The following is a 25,401-nucleotide window of genomic DNA, read 5'->3' as shown; positions in this document are numbered from 1 at the left end:
TATTTGTACCCCGCCCATCTGGCTGGGTTTCCCCAGCCACTCTGGGCGGCTTCCAACAGAAATATTAAAATACAATAATTTATTAAGCATTAAAAGCTCAGATATGCTGATGACACAACCTTGATGGCAGAAAGTGAGGACAAATTATAGAACCTTTTAATGAGGTCCATATAGTTAAAGCTATGGTTTTCCCAGTAGTGATGTATGGAAGTGAGGGCTGGACCATAAAGAAGGCTGATCGCTGAAGAATTGATGCTTTTGAATTATGGTGCTGGAGGAGACTCTTGAGAGTCCCATGGACTGCAAGAAGATCAAACCTATCCATTCTGAAGGAAATCAGCCCTGAGTGCTCACTGGAAGGACAGATCCTGAAGCTGAGGCTACAATACTTTGGCCACCTTATGAGAAGAAAAGACTCCCTGGAAAAGACCCTGATGTTGGGAAAGATGGAGGGCACAAGGAGAAGGGGATGACAGCGGACGAGATGGTTGGACAGTGTTCTCAAAGCTACCAACATGAGTCTGACCAAACTGTGGGAGCAGTGGAAGACAGGAGTGCCTGGCGTGCTCTGGTCCATGGGGTCACGAAGAGTCGGACACAACTAAATGACTGAGTAACAACAACAAAAGTTTAAATTTGCATCTTTGGATAACATTAATTATTCTGCTTCTGGAGCCATGTCCAAGAATGGTGGCAGCCAATACAATGATGCATTTTGCTCAAGCAGGCTATCAAAAGCTGATGCATACCAACTTTGCGGCACAGAATCAGTAACATGTATGTGTGCCCAGTTCAGGCCACATCAATGTGCCTCAGAGGCAGGGATGTATGTAATGCAACAAGACTTTTATCCTTCCACTTGGGTCTTAAATTTTTTTAAAAGCCTTTAACTTTTCTTAGATGTGGCTTCACTTCATTCCAAGGGACCACCACATAAAACATCTAAGAGTAATATATTGCATTGCACATATGTTCCATATATATATCACAAGTCAGGAGAACAGGAATCATGATATACTTCAGAAGGAATTTGGCACTTGCTAATTATGACATGTTTATCTTTGGTTTAGATTTGAAGGCAATAAGATAACAGGATGTGGGACTATTGTGCAAATACTCCCAAGAATGTACAGTTGTCATAACCTTCCATTTCAGCTCAGTAGACAACAGCTGGGTTTCCTCCTCGCCATAAAGTGCCCAATCTATAAGAACTCCTGCTTTGTTTTTATTGCAATTTTCACACAAGAAAAGGTATTATAGTTGAAATATTCAAAAGGAAGAAAAAGTCACCAGTTTATTCAGGCTTCTCAAGTGGCTGATTCTTTTGAAAACAAAAACCAAAAACCAAAAAAATACACAAGTGGGTTAAAATGCTTAGGGCATCAGTTTTTAAATAACATCCAAGTTTAGTTCTGCTAAAAAAATGTACTATGCACTATTAAGACTTTCATAAGTGGGTCCAGGTTAGAGTTTTCAGTTTTAACTGGTAACAGTTGGTACGCTAGCTGTGCAGTAGAAAAAAAAACCCTGGAGGGTCTTAAAATGTGACGATGCAGACATGATCCATGTTAACTAGCATTAACCCAGTCTAGAATCAACAAGGTCTAGTTACCACTGCACCATTTAAATGTTTTTAGTACATTTCTGATTTCATCATTTTATTTTATTAGTTTACTTGGTTGTAAATCATTTCAGGGCATGTTTTTTTAATATGGCGAGAAGTGATATATACAATTGCATAAGCCTACCCTAACCATACCAACCACCCCAAAAAGAGGTGGGGAAATTGCATAAGTGAAACAAAGCTATGTGAGTTTACAACATGCTTCCAATCTCTTAACTATGGCTAGGAGCTCACTAACATATCTACAAGAGGCCACTTGGGTGAAAGAACAACAAGGATTCAAACTGGTGAACATTCCCAGGCTGGCTCTTTTTATTAAAACGAAAATAAAGCTGTTTTTGTGTCAAGCATGGAACTAGCACTCCAAGATCAGTTTATTCAGGGAGGTTTTTCTGTGGGTTGTTTTTGATACCTGTGCTTTACTTCAGAATCTTAAGTGTATTTATTTTCATAGCTTCTGTGGTCAGAATTATTAGCTGATTTTCCTATAAGTATGATGCTCTTAGCTGTCTATAATCTTTCCCACTCGTTCTTGCAAGAAAATCCTGCTCTGCTCCATTTCAGCTTTTTGCACTGACCGCAACAATAAGGGAACAAGATCTCATGAACGCCCCTAAGATCTTTTGATGAAGATGTAAATCTAACAACAATACAATAATTTGGTGCACAGTAAAATTGTTATATATTTTACAATAATAATTTCACTTAGGGTTGCAAGACAGTATGGTGAAGCTTAGCTATATATATGTATTGGCCTTTTAGAAAGATAAATTTATAAACACCACCATTTGGGTTATGAACTCGTCCTAAAAATACCCAAGAGGAAAAAAGGGGGGGCATAAAAAAAAGAAGATTGCTTACTTTCAATCATGGCAAATGGTTAAGGGAAAAACTATTAAAATTTAGAAGTTTTTTTATTATTACATATAGAACAAAATATGAGAGCTAAACAAAAAAATACCTAGTGAAAGTTCTTGTACAACAAATGTCAATAAGACTGATAACAGAGTATATACAGTACAAGATGGTAATATCATTAATAATAATACAAAAAGTACCTAAATATGGTATCCTCCATGGTACAGCAATGCACACATATCTATGTATCTACTAACATGCTTAATATATGGTTGAAGAATGGAAGGGGGGGGGAATAGATTTGCCACACTAGAAGAAAAGCAAATTGGTGGAAAATGTTTCCTATTAAAAACGAAGCTGAGATAACTTGACACTGATGCTAAAATTCAGTGTTATTTTTCTCCACCCTGCTCCCAAGCATGGTACCTGGCTTATTAATGATGTTTTCATATGTGGTGCACTGCTATGTATTTTTGTTTTTGTTTAGCTCTCATATTCTGTGGGCCTATATTAAATGTTTCACTTATTTTGGTTTTATATCATTGCTCCTTAACCTCAAAACAAAACAAAAAGTAATGCAGCGAACAAATAAAAGTTATCTTTTCACATTTCCTAAGAGAATGTATTCTGTCACAAGTCACCATTTGCTAACGCAGTCTGACCTCTGCTGTTCTTGTATGGAATTTGTCCTGCACATCAAATTTCCTAGTAAGAGATTTATTTTGTAGCACTCGTTTCTTTCACAGAAGAATTTAAATGATAAATCATTGCCACAGCCTTTTTCTAGTTTATAAGGAATAGATTAGTTATTAAATCTGTTCAATCACTAAAAATAAGCAGAGGAATATCCCTCAAATAATAAGTAGCCCAGGCATAGGCAAACTCGGCCCTCCAGATGTTTTGGGACCATCATCCCCGACCACTGGTCCTGTTAGCTAGGGATGATGGGAGTTGTAGTTCCAAAACATTTGGAGGCCCAAGTTTGCCTATGCCTGAAGTAGCCCTATCAGTCTGTCTGTCTATCTATCTGCCTATTTCAATCCTATCTTACCACAGCTTCAAGAGCTACAAAATCACTTAGACAAAGGATTTTTAATCTTATGTTATTTAGCAGCTAGGAGCCCCAGCTAGACTATGCTGCAACTGTGGAATTTTCAAGACTTTTGGAAAAACAGTTTTGGACAATTTAATAGTTCATTCATTATATTATGGCTAGTAAGGAATGGCTGTGATACAGCACATACTGAAGTAATTTTAAGAGGATTGGCTTGGGGGTCAAATTGTAATGACCTTCAGCAACTGAATGAGACCATTTTGCCTTTTGAAATAGCACTTCCAAATTTTGAAATAGCACTTCCACAACAGGGCATTTTGCTGGAGACAGCCAAGAATACAAAGTGTTACAGTGTTACCCAACTTGGTTCTCTATTTGTGTTATGCTCCTGGGAACTATCAGTATCACAGAAAGCAAGTTTTTCCCCATTCCCTCTTTCTTTTCACTTAATAGACGATAGATGGATCACTATTTCTGGCCCATGCCAATGTTGCAATCCGTCTGTCCAGCTGCATTTCTGCAACTGTTCAATTACATCTGTAAAAATGGAAGAATGTGCTTATTTTAGCTCCTATGAGAGCTAGGGCTTTCCCACTGTTCCACTGATGTGCAGTCTCTCAGAGAGAATCTTTGTTCCTTCCTGGTCCTTTTTGATGCCACACCATGCTGAATGAAGACGGCCGGGGCTTGGCTTAGTGCATTGTCCAAACTGGCTCTCTCCGCATGAGCATGTTGGGTTTGGTTTAGTGTGCCATGTGAACCAGCTCAATGCATGGCAAATGCACATGTTAATACTTTAGTTATGACATCAGAATAGGGGTATTAAGACCTCTGCTACAGAAAAAGGTGTAAGGAGCTCAAGGTTTAACGATTATACCCAAGCTTAGCCTTTAACATTAAAACAACATGCTAGAAAGCAGTGATAGAAAGCAGGCCACCTCATCTGGGGTAGAAGCTCCTAGCTCCCTTACAATCAGAGATACCTTTTCCAACCAAAACAAATCCCTTTTATAAAGTCTTCTAGATCCCATGCCCCCTACAGACTAATTAGTTTTTGGGCCCACTTTTAGAAGCATGATGAGCCCCAGTGAGTATTATTGGCAACTGCCAGGGTAACAAAACTATTCACATTCTTAAGAGAAGTTCAGAAATATAGGGCTGTGAGAGTGGAGTTCTACTTGCGCTTCCTTCCTCTTCCCCACGGCATGCTCCCAAAATCTGTTTTGGAGCAGATTTAGGGTATATGCTTTGGGGTGGGGGGTGGGAAGAGAGAGAGAGAGAAGAGGAAGGGGGAATTCCATTGTACAAACAGAAACCTGTTGCTTGAATGAAATGAGAATAAAACCTATACCGAGCCATTAAAAAATATAATTGAATTGGGTATCAGTTTTGCCTTCTAAGTTCTTTACACCTCAGCCACTAGCTCACAGTGCTTCCTCGCATGCCTCTGAGGAAAATAAGCCAGTTTCAAATTAACTGCAGCAGCCTATAATGCCTGAACTCAGAAACTAATTTGCTTAAAATAGCCTTCAGCAACCTGGTGTCCTCCAGATGTTGGAGTGAACATTAAAAACAGAAACCTGCTGGATCAGACCAAGGGCCTATCTAGTGCAAACATCATGTCTTCATAGTGGCCAGTCATATGCCTAAGGAAAGCCCATAAGCAGCACTATACCTGCCTGTGATTCCCAGCAACAGGTATTCGGAGACATACTGTCTCTTGACACTGGGGACAGCACACAGTCATCATGTTTAATTGCCACTGATAGCCTTAACCTCTATGATCTAAACCCTTTTAAAAGTCATCTAAGTTGGTGGCCCTCACTACAGCTTATGGGAGCAATACTAGTGAGAGCCAGTATGGTGTAGTGGTTAAGAGCAGTAGACTCGTAATCTGGGGGACCAGGTTTGCGTCTCCGCTCCTCCACATGCAGCTACTGGGTGACCTTGGCCCACGGTAGTCACACTTCTCTGAAGTCTCTCAGCCCCACTCACCTCACAGAGTGTTTGTGGTGGGAGAGGAAGGGAAAGGAGAATGTTAGCCACTCTGAGACTCCTTCGGGTAGTGATAAAGCGGGATATCAAATCCAAACTCCCTCTGGAGGTGGTGGACTCTCCTTCTTAGGAGGTTTTTAAGCAGATGTCATGGCTGTTTTAGATAAGATTCCTGCATTGCAGGGGATTGGACTTGATGACCCTGGGGGTCCCTTCCAACAATCCATGATTCTAAATACTTCCTTTTTCATCTGTCCTGAATATTCCAACATTCAGCTGCAGTGGATGGTCTCAGTTTCGAATATTATGCAAGGTGGAGAAAAACCTCTCTATCCACGCTCCTTGCCCATGAATAATTTCGTAACACCTCTGTTACTCTCCCACCTTAGGTCATATTCGTCTCTGCCCATTGGCTGTGCTAGAGATGAAGGGAGTTGCCATCTGAAGCATCAGGAAGGTGTCAGGGTATGCCAGGAGTGTTCAGGCAAATGGGTAGAGTGAATATGCGAGGGTCCCAAATCATGGTTTGTACTGGCTTGCTCTCACTGAAGCTTCAAATTCAGATGTTATGAGGAACTGTGGTAAAATGAAAACTGAAGTTCTCAGTCCCCTACCTGTGGGAGCAGAAGAGGTTAGAGAAGAGAGAGGGAATATTACAATAGCCTAATGCTAGCATCTTCTTGTTCTTATAGTGGGAAACCATGGATTCTTTTTTATGTCAAAACTGGACAAGAAGGACCAGGAGAATGTAATAAGAAAGCTGCTGGATCAGACCAAAGGCAAATATATAGTGAGTCCATCACCCTGATTCTCACGGTGGCTTTCAGGAATCTGTTTCAAATGCTTTCAGGAATCTGTTTCAGCAACTGCCTCTCCAGCAACCATTGAACAGCTCTGTGGCACAAAATGAAAGCTGAAGTTTTTAGAACTGTTGAGACCCCCACTTCGCACACAGATTTGTATGGTTTCCAGAGGTATTGGCATATTAGGTGAATGTACAATACAATTAATGAATCTATGGCTAATAATAATAATAAGCCGCCCACCTGACTGAGTTGCCCCAACCACTTTGGGCAGCTTCCAACCAGCGGCAGAGGAAGCCACTCCGGCATCTGGAGTGGTAACCCGCGACACCACGTGCATGCGCAGCGTCACACGTAGCATGCATGCACAACATCGCTACATACGATGCGTATGTACATACGTAGCGATGCTGCACATGCGCGCTGCGTCATGGGGTGCCGGCAGCGGCACTCCAGCGTCGATCCCGGCACAGTCCGTACGGTGCTGGAGCAGCGCCACCGGCAAGCCACGGAGCGAGGTTTTTTTACCGGGCGGCTTGGGAGGCGCCATTGCCCTGCTGCCCAGTAAAAAGCCTTGCTCACTCACCTGCTCAGCGTGTGTGGGTAGAGGCAAGGGGCGGGCCAGGGAGGGGGACGCCCGCTCCCATCGCCCCCCTTGCTACGCCCCTGCTTCCAACAAATTAAAACACTACACACACAAAAAAATACAAGGTTTTGTAGACTAGAACCCACTTTGTCGGAAATATTGGGCATATTCCTACTTCACAGATATATTATATAATTAGTGAGTGAATGTGCGCTCATGTCTGTAAACAGTGGGACGAAAAGCATATGAAATGCAAAGAGTAGCAACAGGTCTTATTTATGCTCTGCAAAGTGATTCATTAACAAAACTCTTGCCCGTGTTTGCATATTACTTGCTATTTAACAGCTGTAAATTACTTTTAATGGAAAATATATCCCCCAATCTCAAGCAGGTTCCAGTTCAATATATTAATCAAATATTCTAACTGATTCCAGTAACAAGTCACTCTTTTCTGAAGCATCACTTGACCAAGAACTTTTCTTCTAGGCAATTACATTCAACTGAAATAATCAAGTCAAATTAGAACAGAAGACATTAATGTCACATCTATTAGCATTTTTTAAACAGGAAACTTCTTTTTTTAAAAATAACCAAAACACTAATTCTGGTTTCAGTCACATTTGTTATTTGTACATGATCTTGTAGAGACAATCAGTAGTTTAAAACGAAGAGGCAGAACTTTAAACCAACCTTTTAATGGAAGCTAAGTATGAAGACAAGACCACACTGGTTCCACTTACATCAGCATGCAGATTTCTTAGTCCCAGATATTACCTTCAGTCAGGATTTCCGAGGAAGGATTTTTAGTTGCAAGAGAATATCAACCCTGCTTTTGAATCCTACAATGTTTTGAATTCTGAAGATTTTGGACAACATACTGTAAGCTAGCAGAAAGCAGAAAATGCATAGCTTATGACTGAGGTCTGAAACAGTGAGGGACACCGAGATAAGATTCAAATGAAATGAATTCCATGGCCACATGAACAACCCTGCGCTTAACTTGTGATATGAATAACGCCTACCAGTAAAGATATTTTTAGACACAAAGACGGGAGATAAAACCCCCCAGCAACTTATGGAAGACAAACGCCGGCTCCCTCAGCCTGAAAAGCGAGATGAGTGCTGCACCAGTTGCCTTTGACTGGACTTAACCGTCAGGGTCCTTTACCTTTACCTTTTTACTATGAATATAATCTTGAACATGTGGCAAATGAATAATATGGCAAGAACAAACAAGATAGATGTTGCTGGGCCTGCTTAAAAGGAAAAATGCATATTTAGCTGAGTAGCTAAGCCATAGTGAGTGTTATTTTTGAGATGCTGGAATGTCCTTAATCTGGGCACATTCATTCAGCAATTTGTAAATGATTAGCTCAGAGTCTCTGCAACAAAATAAAAAAGCTTGTTCCTGCCCATTTCTTTTGGCTATTAGTATTTAAATGAATCATGGTCTGAAAGTTTATTTGCAAAACTGCAGCACCCGAAAAGCAGATGAAGCCTGGTTTATTAATATGCAATCCAAGTCTGCAAAGGGTTCTGTTGTCCTCTTTAATATAAGCAGTTCAGACAAAACCTTCCCAATAAAAAGATATAGCCAAATACTTGTTCGTAGCAGAGAAATGTTTGTCTGAATAACATAGACCCCGGGTCTAATCCTAGCTCCACCATGCTCCTTCCCTAAGACAAACCGAATGTCTGCTTGTTAAAAATTTATGTATCCTTCTGACAACACTTTAACACTGCTAAAGTGGCAATGAGCTGCTTCACGTGCTAACCTCTTAAAGGTAAAGGGACCCCTGACCATTAGGTCCAGTCGCGGACGACTCTGGGGTGGCGGCACTCATCTCGCTTTACTGGCCGAGGGAGCCAGCGTACAGCTTCCGGGTCATGTTGCCAGCATGACTAAGCTGCTTCTGGCGAACCAGAGCAGCACACGGAAACACCATTTACCTTCCCGCCGGAACGGTACCTATTTATCTACTTGCACTTTGTGCTTTTGAACTGCTAGGTTGGCAGGAGCTGGGACTGAGCAACGGGAGCTCACCCCATCGCAGGGATTCGAACTGCTGACCTTCTAATCGCCAAGCCCTAGGCTCAGTGGTTTAACCCACAGTGCCACCCGCGTCCTATGCTAACCTCTTAGTAATTGAACATCTCTTTTCCTTCCTGCTTCCTAGTTTGATAGTACAGTATATCACCATCATATAGCAAAGACAAACAAAGCAACAAGAGGAGGGGGGAATCTCAACGTCTTGCAACCAAAAGGAAGTTATTAACATTCCTAACTTTAAATATATAGACAGCCATTGGGCAGAGCAGCAGTTCCATGTTTCTGCCAATGTGTTGTCGCTACCAAAAGTGGTGGCCCTGTATTCTTACAATGATCTCAAGAGGAAAGAGGTTAGAACAGTGGAGAGAATTAGTCACAAAGCACCAGGCCAGGAAAAAATGGAGGCGAGAAGGCAGGCATCCGCAGTGGGTTCTGCCAGCTGCAAAAAAAATGCCAGGTGTTGATGTTGGCCTTTGCTCTCAGTCGCTCCTCTGCCAGCCCTCAGGAGGCAACAAGGATGTATTGGGGGAGACGGACATTTTTTGCAGGCTAGTAATTTCCATGGGTTTATTTACATGATGGAGTTAGAGCATAATGTATTGTTCAGGCAGGCAATAGAGTCCCACCCTCGTCATATACCCCCCTACCCCCCCTTCTTAACTGCTTATTGTAGCAAACAGGCCACTGGGTAGGGCTCTTCCATCAAGCAGTACTATGTGGGGGTTGTTACCCTGTAGAACACTGTCTAAGCTACAAGAAACTTCAATACTATGCAGTATTCTCTGGAGCTCTGCAATATCTTGCTGCATTCTTAGATAAATGCCAGCTCCATGCCAGAAAGGGGTGCGTGGGGTTTGTTTGAACACCTGAAGAAATGGTGCAGATGTGAGAAAGCTCCAGAATTATATATCGTGCTGTGCTTTCTCTCCACTTTAACCTAACAATTCTGCAAGGCAGAGGTAAAGGTTGAGAGGTAGTGAGCGGCTCACGGTCACCAAATACAACATAAGAAAGTGTCTTGGTGGATCAGACCAAAAGCCTATCAGCATCCTCCTTCCCATGTGGTTAACCCAATACCTATGAAATGGCACAGGCAGGATATGAGGGCAATTCTGCTGTTACGCCCCAGAAACTAGTACAGTCATACCTCGGGTTAAGTACGCTTCAGGTTGAGTACTTTCAATTTAAGTACTCCGCAGACTCATCTGGAATGGATTAATCCACGTTCCATTAGTTTCAATGGGAAAGTTCGCTTCGGGTTAAGAATGCTTCAGGTTAAGTACGGACTTCCAGAACCAATTAAGTACTTAACCTGAGGTACCACTGTATTCAGAGGCATACTGTCCCCAATCCCATACAGTATCATAGAACCACCGTGACTAGTAGGCATTGATAGCCTTATCTTCCATGCATCCAATCGCCTACTAAAGTAATTCAAGTTGGCAGCCATGACCATATCTTGAGTTAGCAAATTCCACAGTTTAACTATGTAGCCTGCCGTGGATGTCCACCCTTTGGCTTTACTGATGCCAGGTTACAGGAAAGGGAGAAATGTCTGCCAACTTTTTTCACGCCTTGCATAATGATATAAACCTCTATCACAACCCTCCCTTAGTTGCCTTTTTTCTATACAGTACTAGAAATGCCTAAGTGTCACAACATATCCCCCAGATGCTCTAAGCCCCTGATAACTTTTGTTACCCATATTTGCACGCTTTTCCAGCTGTTCCTCTTTGCGATGTGGTTATCAGAACTGTACATAGTAGTATTCAAAGTGTAGTCTCACTACTGATTTGTATAAAGGCGTTATATATTGGTAATTTTGTTTTCAATCCCTTTCTTAAGCATGGGTTTTGCCTTCTTCACAACCACTAAAAACCAGCTTGACATTTTCATTGTGTGGTCATTCACAATCCTACACTGCCAACTCATTTCCCATCAGTGTATATGTGAAGATATCATTATTTTACCCTGATGTGCATCACTTTACACATAGCTAACCATTAACAGCATTCAACAGAGCGGAGTTTTGAACCTCCATCTTCCCAGTGTGTCCACTGCACAAACTAGTATTCTGCAGAATTCATCTGACACAACAGCGTTTAATATGTGCAGAATTTGATTCAACAAGAAATTAAAAGGAACCTGGTTGATTTGCATGCTTGGAAGAAAGAAGTCAGTGTGAACATGGTCTGCCTGTTCTTAACTTAAAAGCCGGAGTTTTCTAAAATATATGGTTCTCTTTGCACAGAAAATTAGAGAGGTGTGGAAATGCCAGTCAAGTCCGACACTGAAAAACCTTGACTTAAAAAATAGCAAGTGGTGACATATTATAAATGCACAAAGTGAAATTTCTTATCACATTGCCATGCAGATACAAATACGTATTTCTAGTGCACAGCTATATTGAGTCAGTAAGAAGAAATGTCAGCCTAAACAACTCCTGATTGTTAAAATGCCCAATAGCCACATTCACCGAGGATGTGATAAGCAGAGTAAAGCTTTTCTAAAAATGGGGAAACCACCTGCATAAACAGAATTGGATTTAACGCAAACCATATGACTAACTTGCTGTGCCTTGCGGATTTTTCCTTACAAGAATGCAATGTCCAAGAAAAAAAGTTATTTATAAATAATCACTGCAATATTTAACACTTGCTTCCTGTGCTTCCTTGCAAAGCCATTCCTGCCAAAAGCTCACTATAAAGAAATTGCACAATATGACATGTTTTTATAAATCATCAGTTCCATTTTGCATGAAACTGAATCATCCTCAAGTGCATTTTAAGTGATCCTTGAATGCTCTTACCATAAGTCTCCAGTCAACTATGGTTCAAGGCTTTGTTGGATTGCATTTTTAAAAGTGTTCTGGCAAATGCTAGTCAGGAAGCAACTAGGAAACTTTATTCTCGCTTCTGAAGGCCTCCCCAAGAGTAGTTTAGAGTGGGTGGAAATTCATGACAGAGCAATCCAAGATTAAAAACAGAACCTCTTGGCAGAAAACCTCAGTCTTGAGTCCATAAACACCACATAAAAATAGTGTTATGGCTGCTGAGTGACCATCTTTGCTTAAGCTGATTGGCTGTTGTTCTCCCTCAGTGAGAGCTGACCAGACAGGTTTTCCTGAATGGGCACTTACCATCAGGGCTGGGCTTGACATCAGTGATCTGCCAGTGGGTGCGTGAGACAGAACACAAGCTGTTTGAATGTGGGGCAGGCGGAGAGATGGGAGTTCCTAAACTGGAGCTGAGCCAGATTGGAAAGCAGCCTGGAAAGACTCAAGCGGCCCAAACTCTTGTTGGAAATCTGATGCAGGATGAGTTTCGCTCAATGCTGCACGAGCCTTTGATTCCAATATATTCTGCTTGCATGCAGTATATGTAAACAAAAAAGAAAAAGAAAGGAGAAGCAATCTCAAGATGCTGAAAAGTAATGCACTTTTTATTAATGCCCAATGTTTTTCAGCACCAGGTAAACAAGTCAAAAAGGAATAGGGTACATATGGATTCAACTAGCTAGATTCATATTTATGTCCAGCTATCTGACTTATGCGGTTTGACCAATGAGTTTTGTTTTGCTTTCTATACTAAACCAAACCAATCTTAAAGGTGAAAATGTTGCACATAGGAAGTTGCCTTACACAGAGTCAGACCCTTGGTCCATCTAGCTCAGTCTTGTCTACACTGCCCAGCAATGGCTATCCAGGATTTCAGATGTGGGTATCTTGCATCCCTATGTAGAGTTGCTGAGGGTTGAACCTGGGACTTTCTGCCCATAAAGCAGATGCGCTACTCCTGACCTCCATGGTCAGAAGCAATATGTATTGCCTTAGCCTAGCAGTGCAAACAGAAGTGTTGGGCTGGCAGCTATCATCACCTTCATTATCCCCAGTGCTTCTGTGCCCAATCCCTCAGTGTAGGATACACTGAAGTGGGGAGGGGGTTGTCCAGTGGCATTGGGCTATTAACACAGGGTGAGTGTTATGTACTGTGCTGAATCCTAGAACAATAGGATCTAGAATGCAGCAGTCTGATTGGTATGCAGGAGCCACCCAATTCAGCTTCAGGTGGAAGTGAATCAGCAACCTAATTGGCCTGCAGGAGCAGCCCTGAAGTAGCCAATCACGCAAGGCCCATTGTGTAAATAATGTATATAAGCAGGCGTTTTGGGGAAAGAGCCACTCTTCTCTTCTTTTCCTGTTCCTACTACAAGCTGAATAAAGAGCATGAAATTCACTCTCGACTCCGAGTATATTTCAGTGGGGAAGAGGGGTTGAGAAAAGCAGTGTCCAAATGGCTAGTGGCATTTGGAGTTTAAATGGATCAGCAGAAGTTGAATTCAAGACTGAATCTCTGTTGGAGGAGCACACTTTACTCCGGATACAATCACAATGAGATTCTGAATTTAGAAAAATAAGAAAGCTATGTTTATTGCAGGAAATACACACTTGATGGGAGAGATCCAAGTTCTAACTAGGTAAGCTGTTTGTCTTGTTTCCATCTCTTTCTCAGGCACCTCAGCAGGAGAGAATGAGAAGATGCCTCCTCTCCCAAGGTTAGGACAAAGAGGGAGGAAATAGGAAATGAAGTGATCAACCCTAAGGGTATCATTCTAGTCCAAAGATTGCTCATTGCAGGCTTAAAGGGCCGTCTAGGAAGCCTGCAGGTTTCTCTCTCTATCAGCTCTTTCCCATGCAGACATATCAGCCTACAGGTCAAAACAGATTTGCATCCATGGGCGTAACCGGGGTGGGGGTGGTGGAAGGGCAGCTGCCCCCCTAAATAAATAAAAAGCAATAAAAACGCATAGCTAACTGAGGTTCTGCCCCTCCCCAAACAAAAAGCCTGGCCCCCTCAACAAAAACCCTGGCTACGCTCATGGTTGCATCCCAGCAACTTTCAACGATTTCAACATGCAACACAGACAGCAAGGAGTAGGGCTCACTGCCACAATTCTGCACCACCTTGAAGTATGCACATTGAATAGGGGTAAGAGTCTGAAAAGTGTTATAGTGTTAAAGCTTTTCACCCTATGGGTGCAAAATATGAGAACCCACTCTGCTATAAAGAAGGATGGGCAGAAGCCTGTGGAAGCCAAACAAAACGTCCCATATCGTAAGGTCAAGTTTTTTCCTATATTCAAAGGACAACAATAGCATTTGGGGGGGTAGGTTTCAAACAACCTGAAAAGCAGAGATGTATTGGTTATTTAGGTTCTGAAAATAATTTGGTTGGGGGAGGTAATTTGGCTAGGTCTCAAATATAAAATTTTGATCACTGCTGCCGAGACGCTATGAAAGATCAAGCAACCTCTGACTGCAGTGAATCATAATTTTTTTAAAGTGTAGTAAACATGACAGAAAAGACCGTCAGCTAGCCAAAGGCAGAGTCACGCTTACTTTGAAAGAATGCTGCCGTTTTCGCAAGAGAAAACCTCAAAGCCCTGGGATTTATGCAAAGGCGGAGAATTGCCTCTAACCCACCCCATCACCTCCTGGCAAATAGAAGGGGAAGAAATGGAGGCAGTGAGAGATTTTACTTTCTTGGGTTCCATGATCACTGCAGATGGTGACAGCAGTCACGAAATAAAAAGGTGCCTGCTTCTTGGGAGAAAAGCAATGACAAACCTAGACAGCATCTTAAAAAGCAGAGACATCACCTTGCCAACCAAGGTCCATATAGTTCAAGCTATGGTTTTCCCAGTAGTGATGTATGGAAGTGAGAGCTGGACCATAAAGAAGGCTGATCACCAAAGAATTGATGCTTTTGAATTATGGTGCTGGAGAAGACTCTTGAGAGTTGCATGGACTGCAAGAAGATCAAACCTATCCATTCTGAAGGAAATCAGCCCTGAGTGCTCACTGGAAGGACAGATCCTGAAGCTGAGGCTACAATACTTTGGCCACCTCATGAGAAGACTCCCTGAAAAAGACCCTGATGCTGGGAAAGATGGAGGGCACTAGGAGAAGGGGACGACAGAGGATGAGATGGTTGGACAGTGTTCTCGAAGCTACGAATATGAGTTTGACCAAACTGCGGGAGGCAGTGGAAGACAGGAGTGCCTGGTGTGCTATGGTCCATGGGGTCATGAAGAGTCGGAAACGACTAAACAACAACAACAAAGGTACCCGTGACCATTAGGTCCAGTCGCAGACAACTCTGGGGTTGGCGGCTCATCTTGCTCTATAGGCTGAGGGAGCCAGCGTTTGTCCGCAGACAGCTTCCAGGTCATGTGGCCAGCATGACTAAGCTGCTTCTGGTGAACCAGAGCAGTACACGGAAACGCTGTTTACCTTACCACCGGAGCATTACCTATTTATCTACTTGCATTTGATATACTTTCGAACTGCTAGGTGGGCAGGAGCTGGGACCAAACAATGGGAGCTCACTCCGTCGTGGGGATTTGAACTGCTGACCATCTGATTGGCAAGCCCTAGGCTCTATGGTTTAGACCACAGCGCCACCCGCGTCCCTCAGATATATTACCTATAACCCACCACATTCTCAGATTCATAGATTACGGTTCTTAAAATAGGAGTTCCAACATTCTGAATTTAAACCAAACTTTTTTTGAAAAAAATAATGGTTATGCTCTAACCACTTTTCAGGCTTGAAAACCACTGTAAGTGTGATTGTCTTCTTTTGCAATATACATGCCGACATTGTAAGAATTCAAAACTCAATAAATGGAGTTCATGTTGTGTGAGGCTTCATATAACTAAGAGACAATTTAAAGTCTAATAGTTCCTAATATCTTTGCACTAGACAGCAGTCTTTAACATGTTGTCTTAGGTGCTACTCAAAATTTCTGCTATTGTAATAATGATAATAATGATAATGATAATAATTTACCTTACTTATACACCGTCCATCTAGCTGGGCCTCCCCAGCCACCCTGGGCGGCTTCCAACAGGATATTATTAACACAATAAAAGATCAAACATTAAAAACTTCCCTAAACAGAGCTGCCTCCAGATATATTCTAACAGTCTGATAGTTGTTTATTTCCTTGACATCTGGTGGGAGGGTGTTCCACAGGACAGGTGGCACTGCTGAGAAGGCCCTCTGCCTGGTTCCCTGTAACGTCACTTCTCGCAGTGAGGGAACCGCCAGAAGGGCCTCGGAGCTGGACCTCAGTTTCTGGGCAGAACAGTGGGTGTGGAGACGCTCCTTCAGGTATACTGTACTGATATGCTAATATGCATCCACTTCTGAATTGTGCTCTTACTGTAAGTTTGATCTGGGCTGTATCCAATGTTCCACGCACATGGTTCTAAAACAGGACTTCAGTTTCCTTTCCTCCCTTCCACGCATTCCCAAAACCTGCTCCAGAAAGTCCCCCGATCCTCTAGAGCTGATTTCAAGAGTTTATGGGGCTCAAGAGAACAGGAGAGGAAGTTCAATTGAACACATGGAAGTCCACTGTACCAGGGGAACTGCAGCATGAAATACAGTCCTTAGCTTTTATTGTACATTACCATGATGATGATGCTACCATGGCACTTACCCGGGAATGAGCCCAGTTGAACTCAATGGGATCTACTTCCAAACAGACATGCATAGGATTATGCTGAAGATATACAAACTGTTAAGCCATTTAAACTAGTTAAATTCACTGGGAAGCAGAATTAGGAGGGATATGTCAAAAGGAGTAAAATATACACAAAACTGTAGGCCTTTTAATTGTTAGGTGAAGAAATGGAAACTAGAAATGGGCACTAGAGTTAATATGGATTAAAATGTGAAGAACCATGTGCTGTTTCTCCTTGATCTCAGAGAAGGTACTAACATTTTCCTGGCAGAGTGCAACCCTCCCATTGCTAAGTATTCTGCACAGATGCCAACATATTACATACCCCATTTTATCAATTTTGAGTCATTAAGGATGTTTCAGAACATTTCCATTCCCACACCCATTGAGGAGCTGAAATAAGGATGTCCTTAATTTATGTCACAATTTGCACACACCTTCAGCAATGTGTTTGTGTCCAAAAGTCATTATTCTGAACACACTCTTGTTGCTGCTCTTCATGATTGGCTACTACTGCCATAATGACATCGTGGGATTGCAATTTTTGGCAGCAGACTTTTTTCTTGAAATTCCTACTTCTGCTCTAAAGTTCTGCAAGCATGGCAAGGTACAGATCTAGCTAACCAAAATATTAACATCAATATGTTAAACAAAGTTCAAATCACACAGAACCGTTGATAATCAGAGAACCAAAGAACATCAGTAGGATGTGCTCCTGGGCCTGTAATAGGACATGGTTTCATTTGCACATTTGTTATTCTACCCATATGACTATTATATGATTTGCTTCTTTTAGATTTATTTATAGTGCTATCGTACATATTATGTAGGAAAGCTGTAAGATCCAGAGAATGAGCCATCAATTTATATATACAAAATGCAAGTTACAGATTATTATTTTCGCTTCCAGTGTACTTTCCAACTTTGCTGAGTATTTTACAGAACTTCAAACAACATTGCAGGATACACCCAGTTCTGCTTTTTACTAATGTCCTTAAGGAGATAAGCACTCCTTTGTGCTAAGCACTCCTCTGTTCTAAACCATCTGTGCAGGTACACAAACCATTATTTAAAAAGCAAATTTAAGTATGGGTTTTCCTTCTCTCTGCCTTAGCCAGAAATGCTGAACTCAGATGCGTTTGTTAAAAGATTTAAAGAGGCAGTACTAGAAGGCTAGGCTGTGGCTGCAGAAAGAACAGTGAAAGTTTTGACGGAGAAACCATATTACAGGAGGCAGCGAGGTTCATTATGAAGTGCTGACAATACTATCAAGTATGGAAAACATTATCTGACATCTGTTCACTCTTGAACTATGCAGGAAAACATCAGTACCTTACAAAACTCATGAAAGCTTTAGGTCATAGTTCAAGGAGACAGAAGCAAGGGAGTAGTAATGGTTCTGAAACAAATTATAGCTTGCAACCATGGCAAGACATAACTCATAAGATCAAAAGGCACGCAAGCACACAGAACACTCAATCATCTATAAATTCAACTCTAACACATTTTCTTTTTTATGTATACCCAATGCATAACGACTAAACAACAAATGCATAACAATGCATAACGACAAAACAACAAAACAAATGCATTCAGAAGTATTCCTGCTCTTGGCCCAGCTAATCTCATTGTGATCCTTCCTGAAAATGCCAGACTTGTCAAGTTATATTTTTCTCTGATCCAGAGATGAAGTTCTTTTAATATATAGCTATCACTCATAAAAGGGGGGCATTTCACCAAAGAATATGGGCGTGGAACGCATTTAAATACTACATACTTGATAGAAGCTTTGAAAGACAGAAGGCGCCCCAACATTAACAAAAGGTGAACTGCTTAATTTCTAAATAAAGCTTACAAGAAAACACTAACACAATGATCTATTTTCAGCTAAACAATCGCCATCGTTACTCTCTTGCTAAAAATATACATCATCCTGAGCATTTCAGGAATTCCTCCATGAAGGATTAATATGGATTAAATTACCTACAGTATTTCAGTACTTGATGGCTGACATGAATTAAAGTTCTTGCATGGAGTCAGACATTAGGGATATTTGGTAGTCAAGGTTAACATCGCTCTCAAAGGTATTCACAGTTTGAGGGAACAGAGAGCTTGGCCACAATCCAATGCTCCAGGTCACTGATTTCCATGGTTTTAAGGACATTTCAATATGTGTTGGACAGTGTTTTATGCAATACAGTTCCTCTACATTAGAGATTTGATGTGAGGACTCATTTGCTCATTATTTTAGGGCTCCTACGCTGCTCCCCACCCCCTGCCCCAAACTGGGGAGTAGCAGAAAAAATGTCCACCTCCAAAACACAGGGCGGATAGACACTTATGATTTTTAACATTAAGAGTGGGTTAAAGAATGGTTTTGACACATTATGTCCTATTTTTTACATTCATAATGCGTTATTACCTTGTCTTTTTGATTGCTTAATTTTTAATTGTTTTATGCTGCTATATCGGTGAAACACTGCTCATACGTCCCTATGTAGCATTTAACTCTTTTTTTACCGCATTTAAACTCCAAGGACTCCATGGTATTCAAGGGGAGGTGTTCAGCTCCGATAACAAAGGACACAGATGGAGGGAAGAGGAATTAAAATGTGACACCAGAGGGCAGAGCAGAGTAACCAGTGACCAGCGGCAGGGAAAGAGACAGCATTTTGGAAATTGGGTATTACCGTACTTACATTTGAAAAAGAAACAAAAAAAACCAAAGGTAAAAAACATTTTAATTAACAAGTATGTCCTGTGACGTTTTAGAACAACACATCTAATATCATTCTAATGGGGGAGCCACGTTGCGCTCCCGGAGGAACCCCCACTCCCAAAATGTGTGGGCACTCACAATCCTGAGGTCGAGGTGGTGACCTGATGAGGATGACGGAAAGATTCCACAGACCCAGCTGATGCACCATAGGAACTCAATGTGCTCGCAGTCTAAGAGCATCCACTGGAACAAACATTCTTGCAAATCAAAATGAAAAGCATTCTCTGGAGAAAGAAACTCTTTTTTAAAAAAAAGGTGTAAACATTTATGCATCATTGGCATTAAATAGTAATTCAGCTTTTAATACTGCAATTTGAATGTTTACATGTATTGTCAGCTCTTAAATCACCCTTTGAACTAGGAAGTACAACAGATTATAGGAATGGCAAGTGACTTGCACAACTGCTTAGCAAGATCTTAAGGGGTCCCTCACAGCACAAACCACTATTCTGACATGCTGTAGAGCAGGCATCCCCAAACTGCGGCCCTCCAGATGTTTTGGCCTACAACTCCCACCATCCCTAGCTAACAGGATCAGTGGTCAGGGATGGTGGGGATTGTAGTCCAAAACATCTGGAGGGCCGAAGTTTGGGGGTGCCTGCTGTAGAGTTTCTTTTCGGTCCACATAACTAATCTAGAGATGGATCACAATGACTTCCATTTTATAGACAGAGAACTGAAATGGATACAATCTGCCAAATATCAGCGGACGAGCATTTGCCTGATACAGTACAGGTATCAAATCCAAATTTCCCAAGACTAATGCAAGTAGATCACAATGGCTGAAGTTTCTCTTAATTTTTCTGCCAGTTCATTACCCAGGCAACAAATGTTTATACATCGACTGGCCACATTTCAAACTAAGATTGAGGGCCCCTTGAAACACTCCCCCCCCCCACCTTCACACACAGTGAAATAGCAATACTCACCTAAGACTTAAATGTATCCCTTATGCAGATGTTTAAAAGCTAAGCCAAGTCCATAGCAACACAGCTATAAAAAGCACTCCAGAAAAGGCCCACCCAGGTTTTACAATATGAATGAATCACTTGATTGAGTTATGTGCTTTGTCTTTCAGATGTTATTTTAAATATATGATCAGAGTTCTCTACATGCAGTCCTTGCCATACTGTTGAGATGCTTTTTGGGGGTGGGGGGAGACTACTTGCCTATAAATATTAGTGTTAATTCTACTCCTTTAGGCTACACAAGATGCGTCTGAAAGCTCACTATCCCTGTTTTCCCTCCATTTGTCCCTTCTGTATAAAAGCATACCCCAGTGATTAGACCCATGCTTTGAGAAGGAGTTCTTTTGGGGGGGCGCGGGAAGGCTCTGTATGCAAATTCAGGAAATCTAACCCAGGCAGACATCTTTCCTGCCCTGGCAGAAAAGCAAACCATAAAAACATACAGTAGACAGACGAGCTTTAAAACAAGTTCCAGAAATAGAGACATGTGGTGACCACATGTTGGACAAACCATTTCCTTAGACTCCATACATTGTACTTTCAAGCTAGAGGCAGATTTATTTAAAGCAAACGTCTACCTCTTAGAGAATAAATTCAATCCTTTCAACTAATCCTCCTGGAGCTGCATCTCAAGAAAAGGTTTTGTGGAGTGTCTCTCCCCCCACCCCCCCAGCCCAGATATCCTCTAAACATTACCTAATGGTGTCTACTCAATTTATCTCAGCCCCAGAAGAGGGCCTGTTGTGTCTCCAAGATTATGCCCTAGCCAAGCCACCTTAAATGAGGAATCATTTTTCTCTCCACTGTGCTCCAGGAACCCCTGCAGCTCCTGCAAGTTCTTCTTCTTCTTCTTCTTCTTCTTCTTCTTCTTCTTCTTCTTCTTCTTCTTCTTCTTCTTCTTCTTCTTCTTCTTCTTCTTCTTCTGAACAGGACACAATGGTTCTGTAGCAGCTGGTATGCTGAGGGTTCCCAAGAAAACAGGTCAATGGAAAAAAAAAGGTTCCCTAAAGATAATTTTTGGCCTTTGAGATTTCTACACCTACTGTAGAACCTACTACACCAACGTCAGGAAAAAATGGTGCTTTGCTCCCTTGAAGAAAGTAAAAGACCTGGTCTTCTAAACTTGTATTGTTCTGCTGAGATCTCTACCACTGGTTTGATGCAACACTTGCTCCTTCCAGTGATTAAGAAATTTAGAGCAGCCATCCTATACACAAGAAGCTTGCATGAAGCAAGCCCAGCATAAATTGAGCCACCATAAGTAACCAGATCCAAACTCCATTCGTGAGTGGGTTTACCGATAGTCTTTGAGGTTCACTCTATTTGCCAGCTCAACTTTCGTTGAGTTGCCCAGTCATATGACCAAACTAACCAGCTTTAGACTGGATCCCCATGGACCTGCCCCCCACCACCATACCCCCCTTTCAGGGCTTACACTTATTAAAGAGGGGTTCCGCCACCTGGCTCCTGGCTCAGCAGAGAAACATTGGCATATCTTCAGCTGAGCTGAGGATAAAAGAATTTAGCTGGTGCAGTCCAGCTGCGCCAGGGGCCTCAGATGAAGACCTGCTGGATCCAAACTCTGCTCGTGCCAGCAGAGCTTGCTATAGGATTGCTCCTCCAGCGACGGCAATTTAACAAGGCTTTGTTTCTTTCCTGCACACCAGATTGCTCTGGGTTCGTTTCCTAGCAACAGCGGCAAAATTATCTTCTCTAAAATAAGAACCTGTGGAAATGAATCTTTTCTTCTTCTTCTAAACTGCTGGTGGGGGAAACTGCCCATGCCTCCATCACCCACCTTCACACAATGCAAATGTGACATGTGTGTACAGTACCAGCATGCAAAATTAAAGGCAATATTATTATTTTAGAGCTTCGGGAAGCTAAGCACCACCAACATTTCGAAGTAAATGAATGCCTCTGCAGGGGAAGCATACATTTATATGAATTCAGGGAAAGAAACACCCAAAATGCAAATCACGAAGGACAGCCAGCCTTGAATATCACATGGAAGTCCAACATTCCTGGTGACCAAGCATCCATCAAATGTCGTCTGTGGTTTTTCAGATCATTTGACTATTCAGACCTCAGTTGATTTTTAAAAAGCAGGTCACAAGGGCATTTTCCTAATGAATAAGCTGGGCATGCTGTTTGCTCAACATGCATTTTCGCCAGACTGGGACAGTCCAAGTTGTTTGCTTCTTTTCCAGCTCCATAATGCTTGGAACGCACTCTGAAGCAATGCTAAGAATTTCGAGCAGTTGCTCATCAATATTTACTACTTTACAATGGGCTCTGATTTGCCTTGGGAATGAGCTTCTAAGGAGGGGTATTAAGGCAGCTGCAATTGCTCCCTGGGGACAACTTTGTTCCAATATCTTGGCTCTTCTTTAAGTTGAAGAATTTAGTTAATGCTTCAAATGAACTCCAGAAGATGAAAGTATTTTTGCTGTGCCAAACAGGAAGCTATAGTCCATCTGGGACAGTCCTGCACAAATGGAAGACCCACCAAGTAACATGGAGCACCCCAGCCATGTGCATAGAAACCTGCCAGAGGACACCACCAGCCAGACTCACAGCAGCACCAAGACTACTCTATGCAGACTGAAAAAGAAAAAAGTAAGAGCAACACCCAGCGGTCTGGACATGGCCAGAAAGATTACTCCCCCCCCCCAAAAAAAAGCAAGAAAGCAAATTTGAGGTTCTAATACTTCCAGCATATACATGTTCCAGCATATACAGCTGTGGGAGAAAATCCTAGTTTAACTAAAGTGAATCTTCTCTTTATCCTGAGAATAAAAGCTTAAAGGTAAAGGTAAAGGGACCCCTGACTGTTAGGTCCAGTCGTGGACGACTCTGGGGTTGCGGCGCTCATCTCACTTTATTGGCCAAGGGAGCCAGCGTTCAGCTTCTGGGTCATGTGGCCAGATTGACTAAGCCGCTTCTGGCGCAATGGAGCACCGTGACGGAAACCAGAATGCATGAAAATGCCGTTTACCTTCCCACCGCAGCAGTACCTCTTTATCTACTTGCACTGGCATGCTTTCGAACTGCTAGGTTGGCAGGAGCTGGGACCGAGCAACGGGAGCTCACCCTGTTGCGGGGATTCAAACCACCGACCTTCTGATTGGCAAGCCCTAGGCTCTGTGGTTTAGACCACAGCGCCACCCACATCCTTGCTGTTAATGGAAGGACAAATCTGAAGCACTTTTGAGTAGTCTTTTTCTTTCCACTGAATCTCTCATCAACCATGTCCATGAGCCAGTTTTGTAAAAATTATGTTTTTAAAAATAAATAAATCTGCCAGTAAATCTTTTCACGTGGTTGTTTGGTTCATTGATAACTTTTTGCAACATATGTAGTGCCTCTTCTTTTCATTATGAAAATGGATAATTAACTAGTCGCAGTGGTTTGTAAATCATTTTGAGGGTTTGGAAGTTGTTTTTACAAACAAGAGGTATATGAAATTTATGAAATAAAATAAAACACCTTGAAAACAGACCACTGATTTATACCTCACATTTGGTCACTCCAACATCTAAATAAAGATATGAGGAATGATTCCCCCCTCCTTCAAATTTGTTTTTGTAAAGATCACCATATAGGAGGTTTTCTCCTCACCTCCCAAATACCTTGGTAAAGGATCAATCAGTGCTGTTTAAAAAGGTACTTATGATGCTACCCTGGGTTCTTTTTCAAGGACAGGACTTACATTTAAATAAAGTAAATAAAAATGTAATTGTAAGATACTTTGCAGAGACCTCTTCCTTCCCAACTCCTGCTTTGCCTTCACCATTACTTGAAGCTCCAGAACACCCTGAACTACATGAAGAAAAAAAGCAAGAGCTGCGCAAGGCGATTCTGCCCATCTCGTGGCTTACATCCAAGACTTGCACTACCCAACACATCTAGAGTCTTTATGGCACACTGGATTAGCTACACAAAACATCTAAGGCTCCTGGGCTCACCTTAAGTTTCCAGTACCTGTACACGCTATCTGGATTTTCTTTATTAAAACAATTGCAGTCCCTAAACAAAAACCAAAGCTTGCCTTTACTTTCTTCACTTGATATGGCAGTGGAAACACAAATAACCAGAAGTTACTTTGGCGCAGCTTGTTATACTGGTTTAAAGTTAGCACTGTTTCCACTCCATCTTGCTCTCAAACTTTTGTGCTGTGCTGAGGCCTCAAGGAAGTATGTGCATAGCTAAACTATACTAGAAAAAGCTTATGTGTTTTCAGTTTGGGGGGCTCACCCACGCTTCCACCTAGAAAACACAGGTCAGAGAGGTTTTCCACTTGGGCTTTCTACTTCCCCCCTCCACTTTCCCTGGAAAAACCTCTTTATTGCTGAATCGGAGCAAACGTGGAAATCAACACGTGGAAAACCAAACTGGGGTTGGCTCCAATTCAGGAGAAAAGAGAGGCTTTTCCCAGAGGAAAAGCAGAGGGACAAATGGAATTGTGTATGAGCCCTAAGTGTGCAGCGTTCTTAAGACTCAGACCAATGTCCAGTGGGTGTTCTTTGCAATCTTCTCAGGAAAAAATATAGTTGTTGTTTTTAAATGATTTTTTATATTAGGTTAGCCAATTATTTTGCGACCTTAAAAGCAGGAGAAAACAGATGCTTTTCCTTGCTCTCCAAACCAAAGTTGATTTCAAATCAAAAAGTGTATAACGCCTTAACAAATCGCAGCTGCTGGACTTGAATCCAGGTGCACATGCCTCCAGACTTAAGGAGTCTTCATACACAACATGGGGGGGGGAATGCGATTGAGTCCCCGCTGTACTATTTTTAGCATGCTGGAATGTCGTTACTGTGGGACAGGAAACAGAGGACATCCATTGTAAACTGAACGTGTATATCAACCACTGTAGGCTTTTTTCATTCGCATTGAAGTTGTGTATCAAACTCTTTGGGGACAAACTAGGTACATGCAGGAGGCCCATGAACAAGCTATCCAGCATTCCTCCCACCTTTTTAAAAGCAGTCACAGAAGGAACCCAGTGCATATCAGAAGTGGGAGAGTGAGGTGGTGAAATTAACCTTCTTTCCCACCTGAAAGCATCACCTTTGGAAACTACTATTTGCCCCACAAATTTTCTTCCACTGGGAAGATTGTGGGATTTATATCAGCAGGATAGTAATGAGA

At 42.0% G+C, this 25,401-nt stretch overlaps 1 protein-coding gene across 41 annotated transcripts in view; it reads right to left on the bottom strand.

Moving 5' to 3' along the window:
• The window catches only part of LMO7 (LIM domain 7), a 151,356-nt gene that overhangs the window by 113,818 nt on the left and 12,137 nt on the right, over positions 1–25,401 (bottom strand). For 13 of the 41 annotated variants that reach the window (XM_088668528.1, XM_035115705.3, XM_035115706.3 and 10 more), the window contains exon 1: positions 19,358–19,513. The exons of 24 other annotated variants lie outside the window; for them this stretch is intronic. In XM_088668528.1, coding sequence (XP_088524654.1) covers positions 19,358–19,459 — 102 coding nt within the window. In that variant the 5' untranslated portion in view covers positions 19,460–19,513. Of the gene's footprint in view, positions 1–12,109; positions 12,332–19,357; positions 19,514–25,401 lie in introns of those variants that run through there. 4 more of the 41 variants (XM_088668551.1, XM_088668557.1, XM_088668558.1 and 1 more) reach the window with 2 other exon arrangements.

The sequence above is a fragment of the Zootoca vivipara genome, chromosome 4, assembly GCF_965207765.1.
Source record: "Zootoca vivipara chromosome 4, rZooViv2.hap1.1, whole genome shotgun sequence".
Lineage (NCBI taxonomy): Eukaryota > Metazoa > Chordata > Lepidosauria > Squamata > Lacertidae > Zootoca > Zootoca vivipara.
This window is presented reverse-complemented; position numbering and strand designations above follow the sequence as displayed.